Source organism: Papio anubis, chromosome 1, assembly GCF_008728515.1.
Source record: "Papio anubis isolate 15944 chromosome 1, Panubis1.0, whole genome shotgun sequence".
In the NCBI taxonomy this organism is placed as follows: domain Eukaryota; kingdom Metazoa; phylum Chordata; class Mammalia; order Primates; family Cercopithecidae; genus Papio; species Papio anubis.
The window spans coordinates 41,260,918-41,273,475 of record NC_044976.1 but is presented as its reverse complement, the minus strand read 5'-3'; the positions used below and the strand labels follow the sequence as shown (position 1 = coordinate 41,273,475).

The following is a 12,558-nucleotide window of genomic DNA, read 5'->3' as shown; positions in this document are numbered from 1 at the left end:
AATGCTGGGGCTGGGGAGACAGGGGAGATTAAAAAAAGGGGCTTCACGGAGGACTTGGCAGGCATGCTTGACCTTGAAGTGTGAGTTGACCCCATAGGGCAGGAAGGGCAGGTGTCTGGGCAGTGGGAGTGGCTTCTGCAGAGGTGCAGGGATGTGAAATGTTCTGCTGATGAGGAATCGCTAACTGCCTGCACTGGGCACACCAACTTCCCTTGTCTGTTTAGAAGAACCTCTCTTAGGAAACAGCATTGGGTTGGCCATGGTTTGCCTACTCTTGAAAAGAGACTTTGCCCCACGAATGGTGAGGATGCCAGAAGCTTGTTCTCTTCCATAAAACAGGCCCCAAAGGGCTTCCTCCTGGAAGTGGTTAATTAATTCTACTTTCTTACATGTTTACAAAGCACCTCCCCATAAATTACCGCCTCACAGCAACTCTACAGGGCAGGTGGAGCTGACATTATCTTCCCCTCTTCTAAATGAGGGAACTGAAGCCAGATGAGGTATCTGGAGAGTGAGGGGCTAAGCTAGAGGTGGGCTCCAGGCCTCACGCTTCCCCAGCTCTGCGCACTGGCCCTGCCCTGCTGTGAGTGATGACAGGAAATTCCTGCCATGCATCCCCTCCTGGAGGAGGAGGACAGAGGTGGAAGAGGTGAGCCCAGCCACAGGGGGAGCAGCTAAATGAACAGGGAATCCTGACCATCATACTGGGCTCATCTGAGCACTGCCTTTCCCCTCCCCAAATGACTGAGCTGCCAGTAGAAATAACTGAGTGCCAGTAGACTAACAGCACTGAGAAACCATGAAGTCCTGGCCCAAGGGACCGTGTCAGGCATGTCTAAGAATAAGGCATCCTCAGAATCCAGAGAGTTTGGGCCAGAAAAGACCTCATTGTTTGACAAACAACACTCCTTGTTTGACAAAGGAGGAACCTGGTCTGCAGAGGAGGTGAGGTCTGCCCAAGATGACCCAGCTTGGTGAGTGAAAGAGCTGGAGGCAACACCCGCCTCCCAACCCAAGCCCTGTGTCCCGTCAGGCTGAGCTGGGCTTCGCGCTCCAGGCAGCCTCTCCTTCTCTCTCCTATGTCCAAAGAGCTCTGGTCCCCTCTCCCCTTCACCCATCACCACTACCATAAACCCTTACTGCTTACTTAAGGCTTGTTATACATTGTTACAGATTGTTATACAATCCAGGCATTGTTATACATACTCTAGAAATAGTAATTCAGTTGTTCCTCAAAATAACCCCATTAGGCAGACACCATAATTTTCCCTGCTTTATAAGAAACTGGGTCACAGAGATGTTAAGCAATGAAAGCAAGGACACACAGCTAATAAGTGGCAAGGCTATGATGTAACTCCAGGGAGTCTGGCCCTAGTCTGTGCCCTTGACCATTGTGGAAGATGGGCACAGTCCCAGATGGGCACCTAAACACCCTTTCACTCACCTACAACTGCCACCCAGCTGGCCGTGTGTGCTCTCACTTCGGAGCTGAGTCAAGCTCAGTCATGTACCAGCGTCTCAAGTTTCCCACACACAGTTGCACAATCTCTTACACCATCACATCCTGTCATATCACATCACCCCTCAAGCCCTTCAGTTAGATTCATGGCTTGCTGGTCATTTAGTGTCAACTCTCCACCTCCAGCGCCGTGCTGGGCACCAGCGACACGGATGCATCAGACCATCTCCATGCTGAGGTTTACTGCAGAGGGAGCACACGGTACCTTACAGTTAGCCGTCTAAAGGCAATGATGGAAATGTGAACAAGCACAGTGGAAGCAGGGAAGGGAGAGGAAGAGGGTGCTTCGCCCTTACAGCCGGGTTTCTCAGCCTGGCACTGTGATGTTTCTACTGGTGTTGTAGAGGCCTGTCCCGTGCGTTGGAGGATGTTTATCAGCATCCTTGGCTTCCACCCTCTGGATGCCAGTAGCCAGTGTGACAACCAAAAATGTCTCTGGGCATTGGCAGATGTCCTATGGGGTACCAAAGCCGCCTCTGTTTGAGAACCAGTTGCAGTGGAGAGGGAGGGGTGGTTCTCAGGAGGAAGGCTTTCCAGAGGAGTATCTGTGCATGCCCTGAAAAGTAATTAGGCCTGAGCAAAGATGTGAGGTGTCGTATGAGGGAGTCACCGCGTGTGCCTCGTGAGTCATAGTTGGGGTAGAGGAGTCACTTTATTGCAAGAGCTTAGAAGGGCTTCGGGTACGGCTGCCGCAGTGGGATGATTCCTCTGTCTGCCGGCAGGCCTGGCCTTGGTTTGGAGGCTGGCCATGTCCGCGCCCTTCCAGGCAAGCAGCCTGGGTGGTCCAGCCCTCTGCAGGCGGGTTGGGGCTCAGCTGTAGCCCCAACCTGGGCCTCTTCCCCCAGGCACCAAAATGAGGCCCCAGGGGACCCAGTGGGGAGGGTTATCTGTCCAGCCCCACCTGGAACATCTGGCTGCAATCTCCCAGCTGACCCTGGGGTGTGGCTGAGAGTTGCTGTGGAGATGAAGGCCCTGGGCTGAGAGCTTGGGGGAGGGGCGGTGCGGGGCCAGCCCCAGCTGGAAGACGGGCAGGCAGGGAACAGGGGTGAAGGCCAGGCTGAGAGGCTAAGCCGGAGAAGCTGGCCCTTTCCTCCTTGTAACTGGCGCTGAAAGCTTGGCGGGCAGTTAGCCCCTTTTTCCCCACAATAGCATCCAGTAGAGCACAGGGAGGGTTGAGATGGAGCTTCAACCTGGCCCAGGGATCCCTGCTGGGGATGACCTAGCCGACCTAGTCCTCCTGGGGTAGAGGAATGTCTAGCAGGAAGGATGGTGAGACCAGCCAGAGGTTCCAAAACACATACTCCTCCCGGCAGTGGTCTAGAATCCTAGATCAAGGGTTGGCAGGAGGGCCACATCCAGCCAGCAGCCTGTTTTTGTCTACCCCGTGAGCTAACAATGGTTTTTACATTTTTACAAGGTTGAGAAAAAAAGAACAATGAGTGACAGAGGCCATATGTGGCTCACAGACCCTGCCTAATGGATTCTAGCTAGCCTTTTACATAAAATGTTTGCCAGTTCGGCTCTGGAGCACTTTGACTTGCATGCTCCCTATTGACAGGGAACTCACCACCTGTAAGGTGGGCAGCCTCATAACCTGAAGTCGATAAAGCTCTTCCTTCCCCGAAGCTGGAGTCTGGCCCTGGCGCCTCTGCCCTCTGGGGCTACAGACCTGCTGGGTTCCTCTGCCAGGAGCAGCTGAGCAGGGCCTGGAGACTAGCTTTACTCCCCAAGGCAGGCCCCTAGTTCCTTCAGGTTCCTCCGTACTCTTACATTCTTAAGGTAATGATTTCTGGCAATTTCAAAATGGAAAACCTTGTCCCTAAGGCTCCTCTGAAGGTGGTGACTTCTCTTCTTGAGAGAGCAACAGTGACAACAGTAACAGCTTACCCATGTACCGGGCAGTGCTCGCCGCCTTATGCCGCTCTACAAAGGGGAAGTGAGAAGTTCCTTGGTAGACAGGCAGACATGTGGTCTCACCCACAGTTGCCTAGACTGGCAGGAGGTGGTATGGGGATTCCCAGGGTGTCCTTAGGCTTGTGCAGGCCTCCCCCTCACCCCAGGAAAGCCACTGGGTGAGGAACAGCTTCGTGTACCAGAAGCCATCTGGTCCAAAGGATCTCAGCTGCCCACAGTCAACCTGCTTCTCTAGGGTGGTCTCCATGGTGGGTGTCCTCTAGGCTCAGTGAGGCACCTGGACAGAGATCTTTAGTAGCCCCTCAGCTCTCAGCTGGCCGATGCCATGGCAGTCCCTCTGGGAACTGACCAGAACCGCTCCTCCCTCCTCAACACGCTTGCTGCCACCCAGACCCCACGGCTGGGTGAAAAGACCGGGCTGGGAAGGGAGCAGAGAAGCGGGTGAATGGCCGAGCCTGGCACATTTGGTGTGCGGGACACCGACTGCATTCTGAGGGGTGGTTTGCTGTGGGAAATGAGGTCTGACTTTGGTGGATAGGAAGAGTCAGGAGCAGAATCCAGATGAGACCCAGGGCAGGCTGCCTGGGTAGAGAAGTAGGACAGACTCGGAGGCAGAATCGAGAGGACCTGATGATTGGTGGATGTGGGGTGGTGGCAGCATCAAGTGTCTAACTCCTAAGCTTGGGATGGGCATGTGAGGTGGGAGCGTTCAGAACAGGCACGTGCCAGGTCTCACCTCACACATGACCCAGGGCTGCGGAGGCTGCTGGGAGCCCACGGGATTGGGCCTGTGGGATCCTGTCAGGGCATAAGTAGAGTCTTCTTTCCTGAGGTGCACCCAGACACTTCTAGGGAGGATGTGTCCAGAGCTTTTCCCTATGTAGGGTTCTTCTCATTCTCCAGCATTCCCGCCTTTCCTGGGCCAAGAGTCAGCATGGAACCCCATATGAATCCCCAGGGAGGAGAGGGCACAGAGCACCGGAACCAGCAGTAGGAGTGGAAAACCAGGCGTGGCTTCTTCCCAGAAATCTCAGGCACCAAGAGGCAGAAACCCACTCCCCAGCCTCAGCTTGGCCAGGAAGTGCTGCTGTGAGCTGGAGAGGATGAGTCTAGGCCAAGGTTAACATGCAGAGAGCTGGCTGCTCACCCTTCCTCCACCCCATAAAGTGGTCTGAGTAACAGAGCAGCTAGGCAGCGTCCAGGAGCCAGCCCTGGACGAGGTTGGGTCCCTCTGACTGTGTGACCACAGACAGGAGACGTAACTCAGGGTGGAGCTCTGGTCACACCTCACTTATACACCTCTCTTATTAGTTGCCCCAACATCTCAACAGATCTTCAAGCTTATTTAGGTAGTTTCAGGCCTTACTTAGCACCTATTTACTCTTTCTTTGTATACAATTCAAACAAATTCCATTTGCTGACTTCTTGGCAAATTTCAAAAGGGGTGTGTAGAGTTGTACAAGACAAGCCTCTGAACCACGGAGGAGTGGGGGAATACCTTAGAACTATGGACTGCAGAAATTTAGCCATCAGGAGCCAGTCTGCACAGGCGCAAACACCTCTCTTTGCCCCTGCAGAGAGCCCCAAGGGCAGACACCATTGCCCTGCAGCCCTGCTTGTAGGTCTGGTTGCTCAGGAGAGCAAAGTGAAATCTCTTCAAATTTTCACCCCATAATGGGTCAGGAAAGGTTGGACCCTCAAAAGGGCAAGCGCCATTTATCTGGACAGTTCCCATATCCACCCTCATCCAGAACAGCCTGTTCTTGGTGGAGCCTGATAAACAGGGCATTACCGTTCCCAACCAGTCCTCCTCTGGGGTTAGTTTCGTCCATAGAAGAACACTTTGTGTTTTGTTGCTCTGTTTTTTCCTCAAAATCTACCTTCCCTCTGCCCCCAGCGGAATCAAGGGGTTCTAAGAGGAGAGCCAAACATCTTTAGTTCATCAATTCCTCCATTTACTCACCAGGTATCCCTGGCATTGGCTCTGGGACAGACCAGGTGTGAATCAAGTGTCTTCCTCAGGGAAGACAAACTCCTGGAGTCAGGGAAACCTGCATCTCGAAAGGTTTCAGCAGTAAGGCCAGGGGTACCTTCCAGGCAGGAGTGGTAGCATCTCAAAGGTGTAGAGGAGTGGGAAATGGCATATAGCGCAAAGGTGTGGTAGGTAGGGAGATTGGATTGATACCAGGCAAGAGCCCCGAATTTGAGTTACGAGTTGAAGGCTTGGGGAGACTCTGTTAGTGGTCTGCACAGCCTTCAGGCCACCAGTGTGCAGTGGGGTGATTTTAGGGATGATGACATCAAGCACTGGAGAGCGCTGTGTCACTGATTCCCTGCAGCACTGTGAAGCAGCTACTGCTAATGTCTGCACTTTAGAAATGGGGCCATGGAAACTCAGAGATGAAATAACTTGCTCATGGTCACACTGGAAATAAGGAATGGAGCTAGTACCTGAATTTAGTTGTGTCCAGATTCAGAGTTCAGGTTTCTGTTCACTGCCCTGCCTGGCATCCTTGGAATGGACAAGCAGATCCTTAGGGCTTGCCTCTGCCCTACCAACTGTCCTCGCCCGTTAGAGCCTGGCCTCCATCAGATGCCTCCAGACTTGGGACAGGTTGTGACAGGGCAGGCAAAGAGATGACTAGAGGCTGAGGACCCACAGCAATGGGAAGGAAGGCACCAGGAGGCAGGCCCAGCATATTCAGTGGGCATTTCTGGGACTGCAGGCCCCCGTTTGGCAAGTGTGCCCGCCCACACCTTCCTCTTTTGCTAGACCTTGGTGGGTTGGAAGGGATAGGGAGGACCAACAGCAGTGATGGAGGCTGCATACCGCTGTGTGTGTATGAACTTGCGGCATGCACACACATGGAGGGGTGTTGGGATGGGTTGGGTTCAAATGGAATTGAGTTTGAGCTGTAAGTGGTAGGGGATGAGGGGCCTGTGAGTTTGTGACTGGCTGAAGCAGGAATATTCAGATTCTGTGAGCATGGTTATGTGTGTGTGATGGTATACGTGCACAATAAGCCGTTTCTGGGTAACTAGGCCTGCACTCTGCTATACGTGTGGCTGGATGGGTCTGGCCAGTCCCGTGGCACTGAGAGTGTAGTGAGTGTACTCAGGCAGAACCGGTGCTGCCTGCCTACCACATCCCTGGGAGCTGGCCAGGGTGGGGGCAGGGCTGGTGGGCAGGTCTGTCCTAGGACAGGCGTTTCCAGTTCCTGGAACTGCTTCCTTGTGTGGAGCCTTTCCCCGTACCTCCTAGCTGGGCCCTTGGGAGAGGGGAGGAGGCCATGCATGGGTCCTTCAAGGGGGTGCTTGTAGGCCAGACACAAGGGAGCTAGGCCTGGGGAACAGAAAGCCACAGTGTGAATCTTTCAAGCACATCTGAAGGGTGACATGTGTGAGTTTGTCACACCAGGCCCTCAGTGCGGTCAGGGAGTCTGTACTTCCTGGATGGCGGAACCCGTCTGTCAAGCCCTGCTTCCTCCCCAGCAAGGGGTTGGGGAGAGGGCCCGGTGGCAGGAGATGGGCCCTTGGGGCTTTGAGACATGGTGAGGATAAAAGGGGCAAGTAGGAAGGCCCTTTTCCTTCTGTACTTCTTTTTTTTTTTTTAAGACATAGAGTCTCACTCTGTCACCCAGGCTGGAGAGCAGTGGCGCAGTCTTGGCTCACTGTAACCTCCATGTCCTGGGTTCAAGCGATTCTCCTGCCTCAGCCTCCCGCATAGCTGGGATTACATGCTTGCGCCACCACGTCCAGCTAATTTTTTTTTACTTTTAGTAGAGACAGGGTTTCACCATGTTGGTCAGGCAGATCTCAAATTCCTGACCTCCCGTGATCTGCTTGCCTTGATCTCCCAAAGCACTGGGATTACAGGTGTGAGCCACCACACCTGGCCTTGTACCTCTCTGTTCTATGCCTGAACTTCCACCATTGGTCACTTGCTGTCATCCCAGCAAGTCACACTGAGCCTGTGAAACCACAGGGCACTGGAAACCACACGTTAGGGGAAGCGGGAGAGTTGGCGGGGCTCTCAGATGGGCTCCAACTCCTTGTTTCTTGCCTGGGGAAACTGAGGCCCACAAAAATAGAGGGACTTGGCTCAAGAACATGGAGTGAATCTGTGGCAGAGCCAGGCCCCGGCCCTCTCTTAGGGAGGGGTGCAAGGGGAAAGGAAAAGGAAGACTGGGTCCTGGCCCGGGGCTTGCCCACCCAGGCTGCATCTCCCCCTGCAGGTGATTGAGGAGTTCTACAACCAGACATGGATCCACCGCTACGGGGAGCGCATCCTGCCCACCACGCTCACCACACTCTGGTCCCTCTCTGTGGCCATATTCTCCGTTGGGGGCATGATTGGCTCCTTCTCTGTGGGCCTTTTTGTTAACCGCTTTGGCCGGTAAGTAGGAGAGGTCCTGGCACCGCCCTTGGAGGGCCCATGCCCTCCTGCCCAGGGAGTCCCAGATGGGGTGGGAGGTGGGGGAGACTTCCCTGTCTGTTCTAGGGTATTACCTATGACCCAGCCCCTGGGAGCCCAAGGAATGTGGGCACCGGCCTGACCTGTGACCCCACCCCCAGGCGGAATTCAATGCTGATGATGAACCTGCTGGCCTTCGTGTCTGCCGTGCTCATGGGCTTCTCGAAACTGGGCAAGTCCTTTGAAATGCTGATCCTGGGCCGCTTCATCATCGGTGTGTACTGCGGCCTGACCACAGGCTTTGTGCCCATGTATGTGGGTGAGGTGTCACCCACAGCCCTTCGTGGGGCCCTGGGCACCCTGCACCAGCTAGGCATCGTCGTTGGCATCCTCATCGCCCAGGTAAGCTAGGGCAGGATCTACCTGCCCGGCACAGCCCCTGCCCACAGCTTCAGTGGCTCTTAGATCTGTGCCCTGCAGGGCAGTTTCTCTTCCACCCAGCCCCCACAGCCCTGCAGAGGACAGCTATGGTACACAGGTCCAGAGAACACAGCACCATGGCCTCCTAGTTGAGAGCAAGATGACTTGACTCTTCTCAATCCCTTTCTTCTCACTCTAGGCCGCCAACCACAGGGCCCGCCTTCCCCCAGCATGCCTTAGGCCATTATGTGCAGTGTACCCTCTCTCCAGGAGGCTTCCCCTTCCCTGTCCCCAAAACCCTCCTGTGGCAGAGTAGCAGCCCCCGTTCTCTGTCCTGGACACATCTGTGGCCTTGGCATTTGTCCTCCCAGCAACACTGTGGGGTAGGTCCTGCTTTCCCCACGTGACCGATGAGGAAACTGAGGGTTCAGAGAGGTTGAGCCTCATGCTAGTGGCAGAGCCTCTAGAACTGGGGCTCTTCTGTGAAGCAGCAGCTGACACAAAGTAGGGAAGGCCACTCTGGCAGGACGGGGTGGGAAGGGGGGTCAGGGCAGAGGCTCACGGCCCCTGCTTCCCCCAGGTATTCGGCCTGGACTCCATCATGGGCAACGAGGACCTGTGGCCCCTGCTGCTGAGCATCATCTTCGTCCCGGCCCTGCTGCAGTGCATCGTGCTGCCCTTCTGCCCTGAGAGCCCCCGCTTCCTGCTCATCAACCGCAATGAGGAGAACCGGGCCAAGAGTGGTACGGGCCGGGCCCTGCCCTTCTCCCCACTCCCTGAGCCCTGGCCTTCTTCCCACTCTGAGCCACCCCCACCTTCCCTCCGGTCCCTCCAGTGCTGAAGAAGCTGCGCGGGACGGCTGACGTGACCCATGACCTGCAGGAGATGAAGGAAGAGAGTCGGCAGATGATGCGGGAGAAGAAGGTCACCATCCTGGAGCTGTTCCGCTCCCCCGCCTACCGCCAGCCCATCCTCATTGCTGTGGTGCTGCAGCTGTCCCAGCAGCTGTCGGGCATCAATGCTGTGAGTGCCCCCACCCACCCTTCCTGTGCCCCAGGCAAGCCCTCTGGTCAAGTGTGCACGGTGAACAAGCCCCAAACTTGAAATAACAGATACGCCTCTGCCAAAGGAGAACCTTCCCTTTAGAACCCAAGCCTGTGAGGACACTGCAGTGCAGTGTCCTTCTGCCTGAGTATTTGTCCCCTTCATTCTTTACTCATCCTGGGTTCCACATGCACTGCTACAGAGGCAGGGAAGGGCCACAATGTCCAGGTAGGCTCCAACAGTTTCTGTTGTCTGGCAGGTCTTCTATTACTCCACGAGCATCTTTGAGAAGGCAGGGGTGCAGCAGCCTGTGTACGCCACCATTGGCTCCGGCATCGTCAACACGGCCTTCACTGTTGTGTCGGTGAGTCTTCGCTTACTGGCTCCCCCAGCCAAGCCCCAGGGAGGAGGCGGTGCCATCTTCCCTGCTGGTCTTTGCAGTGCCCTGTGACTTTCCCGGCTGTTGAGGCGAGGCCTCTGGGTGGGTGGGTTCAGAGGGGCACCAGGCAGGGGTGGCACTGACACTATCTCTGCCCACAGCTGTTTGTGGTGGAGCGAGCAGGCCGGCGGACCCTGCATCTCATAGGCCTGGCTGGCATGGCAGGTTGTGCCATACTCATGACCATCGCGCTGGCACTGCTGGTGAGTTGCCAGGTTCTGGAGGGTGAGGGATGTGGGGGAGTTCGCCTGGGCTTCAGATCCCAAAATGCCTGTCTCAGCCCCAGGCTGGCAGGCCAGGTGGTGACTGCGCTCTCCCTGGCTGTGGGTTCGACCTTCTGGCTCCTAAAGTTGTCACCTTCCAAACCACACACATCCTCTCTTGAACTTGCTCCTCCCTGCTTGATGGATTCTCAGCACAGCACCTCTGGTCCCAGACCCCAAACTCTCACCTCCTTAAGGAATTACTTTGCCTAATATTAACCCTTTCCAATCTTCATCTGTAGCCTCAATTCATCTTCACAGCAACCCTGGGAAGTACTGCTCTCCTCCCCACAGAGGTGCAGAACCACGTCTTGCCTCTTTCAGTTCACACGACTAGAGGTGTAGTTCAGTTCTTCCCATTTTATGGGGGAGGAAGCCTAATTCCCAGTGAGGTTAGTAACTTGTCAGATAAAGGATGAAGCCAAGAATCAACCTCAGCCCCAAGCCTGTGACTGTGACCGCTATGCCAACCCTGTGCCTGGCACTCACACACAGGCAGTCGTTTATTCAGCCTCTGGGCAAGGAAAGCACCATGACCATCATTTTACAGCTCAACCTGGGCTTGGAAAGTTTGGTGGTTGCCGAAAGGCCGGACAGGCAGCAAGTGGAAAGACCGTAACTTTTCCACTTGGGCCGCCTCAAGGAGAATGGTTATATGAGAACCATATGCTTAGTGCTTACTCTGTACCATCCGGAGCTGGGCACCGCACGAACCTTAGAACCTGAATCCACCCCACCCCCAGGAATGTTCTTCTGCATCCTGCCACAGGCAGACTGCACTGCAGGCACAGCCAGGGGACCACGGGGCCTCTTAGCACCCTCCACATGCATACCACATTACCACTCCCAGGGGGTGGGCTCACACTTGGAACCAACCCGCAGGACTTAAGTCATTTTGTTCAGATGAGGAAACGTAGGCCCAACGCTGGATACACAACAAATCCAGGACCAGCCCCAGGCTTCCTGCCTTCTAGCATGGCTCTGCTCTGGGCTGCCTCTGTAGCTTCTGTTTCCCCTGAGGATCCATCACAACCCAGTCTAACTTTTCCCCTTCTTCGTCATCCTCAACAGGAGCAACTACCCTGGATGTCCTATCTGAGCATCGTAGCCATCTTTGGCTTTGTGGCCTTCTTTGAAGTGGGTCCTGGCCCCATTCCATGGTTCATCGTGGCTGAACTCTTCAGCCAGGGTCCACGTCCAGCTGCCATTGCTGTTGCAGGCTTCTCCAACTGGACCTCAAATTTCATTGTGGGCATGTGCTTCCAGTATGTGGAGGTGAGAACCCCCACTGTCTCTATACTCACCATTTCTCGCTTGCACGCATGACCCCACAGTGCTGTGCAAAGTGCTGGCCCAGCATTCTCATTAGGAATCATGCTGAGGAGGAAATCGAGGGTAGGAAGCCCAGGTCACATGACCAAGAATGCTGACCTCAACTCCAGGGTTCTCCCCTTAGCCTTGAGTGGTGCTCCTGGAGCCTATTACACGCTAGGTGCAAGCGTGATCTCATTTAATTATGATAGCCTTCCTGGGGAGGTGGATGTTCCCTTTTTCAGCTCAAAGGCCCAAAGGTAAAGTGACTTATCCAAAGTCCTACAGTCAGGATGTAGGGTCATGACTCCAACCAAGCGTGTCTGTATGTCTTTCAGCAACTATGTGGTCCCTACGTCTTCATCATCTTCACTGTGCTCCTGGTTCTGTTCTTCATCTTCACCTACTTCAAAGTTCCCGAGACTAAAGGCCGGACCTTCGATGAGATTGCTTCTGGCTTCCGGCAGGGGGGAGCCAGCCAAAGTGACAAGACACCCGAGGAGCTGTTCCATCCCCTGGGGGCTGATTCCCAAGTGTGAGGCGCCCCAGACCACCAGCCCGGCCTGCTCCCAGCAGCCCTAAGGATCTCTCAGGAGCACAGGCAGCTGGATGAGACTTCCAAACTGACAGATGTCAGCCGAGCCGGGCCTGGGGCTCCTTTCTCCAGCCAGCAATGATGTCCAGAAGAATATTCAGGACTTAACAGCTCCAGGATTTTAACGAAAGCAGGACTGTTGCTCAAATCTATTCAGACAAGCAACAGGTTTTATAATTTTTTTATTACTGATTTTGTTATTTTTATATCAGCCTGAGTCTCCTCTACCCACATCCCAGGCTTCACCCTGAATGGCTCAGTGCCTGAGGGTGGGGACTATGCCCTGTCCAGACACTTGCCTTCTTCACCAAGCTAATCTGTAGGGCCGGACCTATGTCCTAAGGACACACTAATCGAACTATGAACTACAAGGCTTCTATCCCAGGAGGTGGCTATGGCCACCCCTTCTGCTGGCCTGGATCTCCCCACTCTAGGGGTCAGGCTCCATTAGGATTTGCCCATTCCCATCTCTTCCTACCCAACCACTCAAATTAATCTTTCCTTACCTGAGACCAGTTGGGAGCACTGGAGTGCAGGGAGGAGAGGGGAAGGGCCAGTCTGGGCTGCCGGGTTCTAGTCTCCTTTGCACTGAGGGCCACACTGTCACCATGAGAAGAGGGCCTGTGGGAGCCTGCAAAC

At 54.8% G+C, this 12,558-nt stretch overlaps 1 protein-coding gene across 1 annotated transcript; it reads left to right on the top strand.

Moving 5' to 3' along the window:
- Window positions 1-7,666: 7,666 nt before the first annotated feature.
- SLC2A1 (solute carrier family 2 member 1) lies at window positions 7,667-11,863 on the top strand (the record flags this gene model as incomplete). The annotated part of the gene is given in 8 exon segments (NM_001173980.1): window positions 7,667-7,829; window positions 8,009-8,249; window positions 8,848-9,010; window positions 9,103-9,290; window positions 9,571-9,675; window positions 9,852-9,953; window positions 11,085-11,288; window positions 11,663-11,863. Coding segments are annotated over 8 exon segments (1,367 nt in total), but the record flags the coding sequence as incomplete, so codon positions are not given.
- Between the last annotated feature and the right edge of the window lie 695 nt (window positions 11,864-12,558).